The sequence below is a fragment of the Silurus meridionalis genome, chromosome 4, assembly GCF_014805685.1.
Source record: "Silurus meridionalis isolate SWU-2019-XX chromosome 4, ASM1480568v1, whole genome shotgun sequence".
In the NCBI taxonomy this organism is placed as follows: Eukaryota; Metazoa; Chordata; class Actinopteri; order Siluriformes; family Siluridae; genus Silurus; species Silurus meridionalis.
Genome location: NC_060887.1, coordinates 31,004,848 through 31,013,031, shown reverse-complemented (window position 1 = coordinate 31,013,031; position 8,184 = coordinate 31,004,848). Strand labels below are relative to the sequence as shown.

The 8,184-nt window shown below is 37.1% G+C and overlaps 1 protein-coding gene across 1 annotated transcript in view; it reads right to left on the bottom strand.

The window, feature by feature from the left end:
* Window positions 1-1,063: 1,063 nt before the first annotated feature.
* vstm2a (V-set and transmembrane domain containing 2A) overlaps window positions 1,064-8,184 on the bottom strand; it is a 29,983-nt gene continuing 22,862 nt past the window's right edge. Inside the window, exons 3-5 of the mRNA XM_046846299.1 lie at window positions 7,497-7,547; window positions 7,049-7,382; window positions 1,064-2,114 (exon numbers count right to left, since the gene is read on the bottom strand). Coding sequence (XP_046702255.1) covers window positions 2,038-2,114; window positions 7,049-7,382; window positions 7,497-7,547 — 462 coding nt within the window. The 3' untranslated portion in view covers window positions 1,064-2,037. The remainder of the gene's footprint in view (window positions 2,115-7,048; window positions 7,383-7,496; window positions 7,548-8,184) is intronic.

Below are 8,184 nucleotides of genomic sequence, written 5' to 3'. Positions count from 1 at the left end.
GTGCATCATTCTTTTAGGGTATAAATCTAACAGAAAACAGGTGTAGGAGAAAACCCTGAGGTTATAGAGGTATCAACCATCTTTATAAATCATGGACAGCATTGTGTAGAAGACATTTTAATGGTGCTGAAACAAATGAAGACAATCATGCTTTTTTCGTAATTTACTGTGGCTTTTACAAAGACACTGAACAGACGTAGACGCCAGTTGTACAAGTCTAATTCTCAGTTCAAAATACCGTCTCATATAGGCATTTACAGAAGAATCGGTTTGCTTTGGTAAGCTACACGGGAGCCTTCGCCTAATAAAATGAACTCAAACTGAACTCAAGTGTTTCCAAAGACAATGATGTGGCATTTATTGTATGAACGGAGTGCAGAATGTACACAGGGGGTACACTGCATAATGATGACGGTTGGAAAGGTCATGTCCAGATGTATTTATGAATTTTTATTTTCAGAGGTGTCATCTTGTCTTAATGATTTGTTTACTTCCTCATAACCCCAATCTTACATCTTTGAATAGGCCTTGAGCTTAGTAGATGGTGTATTGGTTTAAGTTAGTGTGTGATTGTAAAATGTGATTTTTACTGATCTTTCTAAAAAAATGTGCATGTTACATGAGGAAAGATACTTACAAAATAAATAAATAAAAAAAATGGCCATGTGTTTCTGTACTTTGATGGAGGAAAAGTAAATGAGCTGATGTATAATTAATGCATGAGCTAAATCTCAAAAAAAAAAGAAGAAAGTAACACCATGGCCTTTCTATTTTCCATTCCAATAGTGCATTATGATTTAGGTTTATTTTTTGGTATATTGTGCTACGATGATGGATCCTTTGTAAATGTTATAAAGTCAAATTCAATGAGGAGAGAAGGAAAAAATCAAATATCAACTGGCTAGCCATGGTGGAAATTCAATGATCAAGTGTAATGGAGTTTGAAGCAGGGAGGCAGATGGTCAAGACTTTGTGGAAATGAGGGTATGCTTAGAATATCAAAAGGAATATCACTATATAACACTCCAGTTGTTGGAAATAGGATGAAATACCAAAACACACATGCACTTAAGCATCTTTAGTCAATAAGACAATAAGATATTCATAGATCCACATATGATGACTCGAGTATTTCCCGTCACATATTTTCTCCTTCCTGAAAATAAAGAAAACTTTCATGCAATATAGAAAGAGGTCAGTATTTTCTGAGTTAATTATCAGCTAATTAGTACATGTCCTGGCATTAATTTTTTTTTTAGACATGCACATGATGTGTAAAAAAAAGGAGTTTCTTTGTCCTTGAAGACAAACCAAGACTAACAGGTTGATAACAGAAATAAGCTCACATTTATTATGCAAATTAAAAAAAGGAGAAATATATAAAAAAAAAATAAAAAAAACCTACAAGAACAAAAGATCCGCATGTGCATTTGAGCATAAACAACCTGCATAAAACAAAAATCAGGAAACTTCAAAGCAGATTAAACAGCGCAGAGCATCACATAGTTAAGCAGAACGCCTATCCAGCCACAATATTTACTTAAATGTCAATGCTGTTATATTCACAATTACTTCAATGTCCTTGAACACATAATATTCCAGGATGGATGCAGGCTGTACAGAGTCCAAGAAGGTTCAAAATCATATCATTATATATGTATCTGTATTTATATTTATATAATACACAAATATAAATTCTCCCAGGCTTTAGAGCATCTTATATTAAATTCACAGATATGAACAGAAAGAAAGTACAACCAAATTATTAATAATATCTGAAGGAGAGATAAGTCCTTAATTAGTTCATGTCCATCCAATTGTAATATCAGGGTTACCAAATACATGTCCAAGAATAAAGTCTTATGCTCTAGGCTTTATAGTTTTGACCAAAAGTGATTCTGGTACAGATGATTCTATCATTGGGTGCAAAAAAACTGGAGCAATGATGGCGTCCGTGTTATGGAAATAGCAGATGATCTTTCTCTTGGCTTTAAAAGAACAGGGAAAGGGTGGGAGTGGGGGATTGCTGGTCCCAGACTATTGCAACGCTCCTCTCACACAAACGCTAGCAAAAAGCAGGAGAGTGAGTCCATAGCTCGTATATATCCTGGTACCTGGAGATGAAATTACAGAGACATGTGTTATCCTAAAGCTGACAGAGCACATAGTAAATAGAGAATCATGGATATCATTTACATCCAAGTCAGCATTAATAACTTATCATGAAGTACATGCATTTTGCCACTAATAGATATTGTTAGTTAGACAATAAAATGCTGAAAATGCTGCAAATAAACAATGTTGATCCTAGAAAATGTCTGAATACATATTTGATACCTATTTTTTACAGCTAGTTACACAAAAGATGATGTTTTAGGTTGAGAACTCTATCTGAACATCTAGCAATTCTTGTAGAGCTCTAGTGCATAGGCTGTATCTAACAGTCTAATCTAACTTGTCACTCTGACATTCTGTAGTATTTTTTTTCCTCTCAAAGAATTGAAAATTGTGTCAGCCGGTTAGTAAATGTACCCATATTTTACTTAGCAAGGTCAAAGACAGAGAATTATAGATCACCTATGCATTAAAAAAGTCTCAATGTCTCAGTTTATCAGTCAGTTTGTATCTGCATGTCTTTCTATTTTCCAAGAGCTACACCACCCTACCTCATCTTATTAATGTGTTAATTTATCCTCATAATATTATACACCACATTCTAGTATGAGCTTTGAAAGCTGGACTACTGGGCTATATTACGACTTAACAAACACATAGCTGTTCTCCTGAAGTAACTTTGCAGTTCTATTAACATATTATGTAAAAAGATGATTTATGAATGATCATTTTGCATAAGAAGGAGTGAATTAATGGATATTGTAATGGGACTCATAAACTGGAGCATTCATTCATGAATTTCCATCAGAAGACTCACAACATGAAGTATAGGCAATTAAAATGTGTGCATTACTTATTAATGAAGAAGCTCACTGATTGAGAATAAGGAGCTACATGTTGATTTATTGATTTAATGGAATATTGATTTATTGCTTCAGAGTAGGTGCACTACATACAACTACAAAAGAGAAGCTGAAAGTTAGAAAGAAAATAGAAAGAGAGAGAGAGAGCAAGAGAGAGAGAGAGAGAGAGAGAGAGAGAGAGAGAGAGAGAGAGAGAGAGAGAGAGAGAGAAAGATGTATATGTGACCATAAAACCCCTAATAAAAAGGCAACATTGAGGAAATGGAAAATGAAAATTTCTGTAAATCACAGTGACATTTACGGGATTCTTCCTTTAAACCAAGCACTTGTTTGAAAGGAGGAGTGTCTATGGAGTCTCTCTCAGGAAGGAGCAGAGAATAGAGAAATGAGAAGAGAGAGATACAAGCTTGCGACCTTATGCTCCTCCCTGCCAGATTTCATTTGGTCCATGGTGATCAACTGAGCAGGAGCTCTGCTGCGGAGAAGCAATCACAGTTGGCTGAAGCATCCCGTGGTTTCCTCCTCCTCTTTATAGCGAATAATTAATCATTTTGTCTCTAACACTCCACCCTAGGATACACTGTGACAAGAATAATGTAACCTAATGTTACATCATTCCTGCTGGCTGTTTTTGCTCTCTGACTCTGTCGATTACACATTGCATCTACACTTTTAGAACCAGTTCTGTCCAATTAGCTATAACTAGAGTCAAGAGTTATGTCAGAATATCACGACCTATAATTAAAGCTTGCTGATCTTCTAGATGGATTACTGTGAAGGTGTAGTTAGGTAAACTTGCCAGAGGCATTTTAGCTCTACATTGGAGTTAGAAGTAATTATGCATATGAGCCAAAAATTTATGCTACATTTTATGTTATTATGATTAATATGGCCAAGTCCTACAATCAGTTTATGATTATTTGGGGGATTTTTTTGCATACTTTTATCTCATTAAGTAAAAATATATTGAATATAGTAATGCATTTCTTTAGTTTAATATAAAGTTTATCATATTATTAAGTCAATTTATAAAATGAGGAAAGATAAATCAATGAATGTAAAAATTTAGATATAGACAGAATTCCTAACTTGATAACAACATTCTTCTCCTTTGCATGTGTTAGTACTGTATGTTCCAGTAGATGCATAGTCTTTTGCTATATATGCTATATATGCTATATATATATATATATATATATATATATATATATATATATATATATATATATATATATATATACATACAGTGAGGAAAATAAGTCTTTGAACACCTGAGAAAGTCAATGGTAATATTTGGTACAGTAGCCTTTGTTTGCAATTACAGAAGTCAAACGTTTCCTGTAGTTTTTCACCAGGTTTGCACACACTGCAGGAGGGATTTTGGCCCACTCCTCCACACAGATCTTCTCTAGATCAGTCAGGTTTCTGGCCTGTCGCTGAGAAACATGGAGTTTGAGCTCCCTCCAAAAATTCTCTATTGGGTTTAGGTCTGGAGACTGGCTAGGCCACACCAGAACCTTGATATGCTTCTTACAGAGCCACTCCTTGGTTATCCTGGCTGTGTGCTTCGGGTCATTGTCATGTTGGAAGACCCAGCCTCGACCCATCTTCAATGCTCTAACTGAGGGAAGGAGGTTGTTCCTCAAAATCTCGCAATACATGGCCCCTGTCATCCTCTCCGTAATACAGTGCAGTCGCCCTGTCCCATGTGCATTAAAAAACACCCCCAAAGCATGATGCTACCACCCCCATGCTTCACAGTAGGGATGGTGTTCTTGGGATGGTACTCATCATTCTTCTTCCTCCAAACACGTTTAGTGGAATTATGACCCAAAAGTTCTATTTTGGTCTCAGCTGACCACATGACATTCTCCCATGGCTCCTCTAGATCATCCAAATGGTCATTGGCAAACTTAAGACCTGTTTGGACATGTGCTGGTTTAAGCAGGGGAACCTTTCGTGCCATGCATGATTTCAAACCATGACGTCTTAGTGTATTACCAACAGTAACCTTGGAAACGGTGGTCCCAGCTCTTTTCAGGTCATTGACCAGCTCCTCCCATGTAGTTCTGGGCTGATTTCTCACCTTCCTTAGGATCATTGAGACCCCACGAGGTGAGATCTTGCATGGAGCTCCAGTCCGAGGGAGATTGACAGTCATGTTTAGCTTCTTCCATTTTCTAATGATTGCTCCAACAGTGGACCTTTTTTCACCAAGCTGCTTGGCAATTTCCCCGTAGCCCTTTCCAGCCGTGGAGGTGTACAATTTTGTCTCTAGTGTCTTTGGACAGCTCTTTGGTCTTGGCCATGTTAGTAGTTGGATTCTTACTGATTGTATGGGGTGGACAGGTGTCTTTATGCAATATTATATATTTTATCATATATAAATCATAAATTGTGATTTCTGCATTTTTTTTTTTTTAGATTATGTCTCTCACAGTGGACATGCACTTACGATGACAATTTCAGACCCCTCCATGATTTCTAAGTGGGAGAACTTGCAAAATAGCAGGGTGTTCAAATACTTATTTTCCTCACTGTATGTATATATGTATGTGTGTGTGTGTGTGTGTTTATTACTTCTTCACAAAAAAGATGTTTTAATTTACAGTCATTTTCTTCTCCCTTGTGCTCTATAAATGAGAGTAAAAATGTGTGTGTGTGTGTGTGTGTGTGTGTGTGTGTGTGTGTGTGTGTGTGTGTGTGTGCGCGTGTGCGCGTGTGTGCGCGTGTGCTCGTGTGCGTGTGAAGCTTGTCTGCCATCCCCATGTGAGATTGAGGTGAACATCATATATTCTGTTAGAGCAGAGTTGCTCACCATGTTGAAATGCCCTTCCAACCTTTCAGCATCTCTGACAACACACACAGCTGGCCTTTTACCCTCGCTTGTAGGATCCTGACTAAAATATCAGTAAAACGGTTGCTGTAAAGCTGTAATCTAAAATATTGTCACTCTAATTGTAGATTAATATTGAAGGCACTTAAAGGTTCATATTTATTATAAGATAAAAGTTGTCGAATAAAACAGGCCTGTAACCACCTGCTTTTACAGTCTCGTGTGAAGCAACTGTTTAAAAAAGAAAATCAAATAAATTTTCTATTAAGACCAGCACTATTCCCCTTATGCAACATCTACTTTATCAAATTGATGAGGAGAGGTATGGCTTTTACTGGCAGGTGAAATGGCCTATAAAGTTCTTTACAGGAACTCCAATAAATTCAATTATAAGTTGCCACAGTTCGTATGAAGCAAATTACAAAAGCTATTAAGTTTTAGAAGTAAGTTTGAGAATTTAAATTTCATGAACAAGGCTTGTATTTAAGGTGTCATCCATTAGCCGTAGATTAAAGCGTTCACATCTGATACTTGCAGGAACATTTGTATCTTAAACTTATTTAGCAGTTGTAGGATTTGCTTTATAAGAGTAACCACACAAGGTCTTGGTTCGGATTGATCATCCCTCGAGATAAACAGGAGACCTGTATCATAACATTTCTCTGGCCTGGTACTCAGGTGGTGAAACAAACCTCCGCTGAGTCACTGTCTATCTATAAACAAAGCCCAAAGACCTCTTCAGTAAGCACTTAAACAAGCAGTGGATTAAAATGATTAAGTACTTGTATGAACTTCTCTCCAAAATGGTTTTAGCTGACAGAATTATTTCGCTCCCCGATATTCTGACATGTTTGCACTAGGTACTACAATTTTGGATGGAGATAATAAAGCACTTCATAAGTGTGGATAAGGATGTCAGCCAAATGCTGTAAATGGGATACCGTGACAGCTAAATAGCAGATAAAAACAGAGGTTTAATACCTGAACGTGTTGGACGATAGTAAAATAGTTGGTTCATCTTGTACGGCTGAAGTTAAGAGTAAAATATTTTTTTATTTAGCAGTGCCGCTTGTCCAGGTGCAGATTGCTGGCATACTGGAATTTTTTTTTTACATTTTTTATATTAAATAGCAATAGCCAGTAAGGTTTTCTTGGTGTTTTAGGCAACCAAAAGACAAAAAAATAAGTAAATACATTTTGTGAATGCAAAAGCTGTGCCGGGAGCCACTCTTACCTGATCCAGCGCTGTGTTTGACTGTTTTGGACTGTGATGCCTGCGAGGTAGAGGAGGACTGGGAGTGCTGATCTGAGTTCATACCGTTGCTGTCTTGGCCTAAAGCTGAGCTGCTCTTGCGAGGTTTCTTATTGGTCAGATGGAGAGGTGAAGTCTTCTTGATGAGTCCTCTACGGACTGTTGCATTGACCTTTAGGTAGGCCTGGACCTTGTACTCCTTCAGTTCTCCATAGTTGGCATCAGTGACTCTGCACTCGTATAGGCCCTCATCACTCTTGCTCACTCGTGCAATTTGAAGCTTGTGGGAAATGTCATTGCCTTGTACCTTGACTGTCTGTGAGAGGAACAGACAAGAAGGTTTAAATAGCATCTAATATCAACTATTAATTTTTGATGTTCAATTTGATTTGTATTTTGCAATCAATCAAAAAGAAAAGCGTCAACTTACACTTATTTTAGTTCCTTCATCATCTGGGTCAGGCTCTGGTATCAACTCCATCTAGAATTTACCAAAAGCATCAAAAGCATCAAAAGGCTGCCTTCAGGTTTTCATCATTCCAATCCACCTTAACAGTCAATTCGTATACAGTACATCTTACATCAAAACCCTTCACCTTCACAAGTTCAGCCCACTTCATCTCTTAATACTCATGCTCTGAAATTCTCATTTGCAAGTCATAGTACCAGTACAGTGTGTAAATGTTTCAAAGACTCAAGCTTTTTCTGTTCAAGGGAAAGGAAAAGACATCACGCAGTTTCTACAAGGCATTTCTTTCTTGACAGCTGAAGGGAATGCTGGTTCATTAGAACAGTCACAGCGACAGATGGCAGCTCAAAAACCTTTTTTCTGCTATTTAGGAAGTTTAAAATATTCAAAAAGTATTTCATCAAAGAAACAACTTCAAGAAAAAAAGCATGTCATACAGAAGACATACAAAGGACAGTTGAGCTGATGGGTTTCAAGTCTTTTAGTCCTGCATGGGCACTATAGTGCTTGTGCTGGAGGGTTCTAAATTTAAGTGTTAAGTTTAAGCTTCAGCAACACACTCATTTTACCTTTACCCCTCACCCAGTGATTCCCTAGGATAGACTCTTGATTCTGTTACCCTGTTCAGGATAAAGTGGTTACTAAAGTT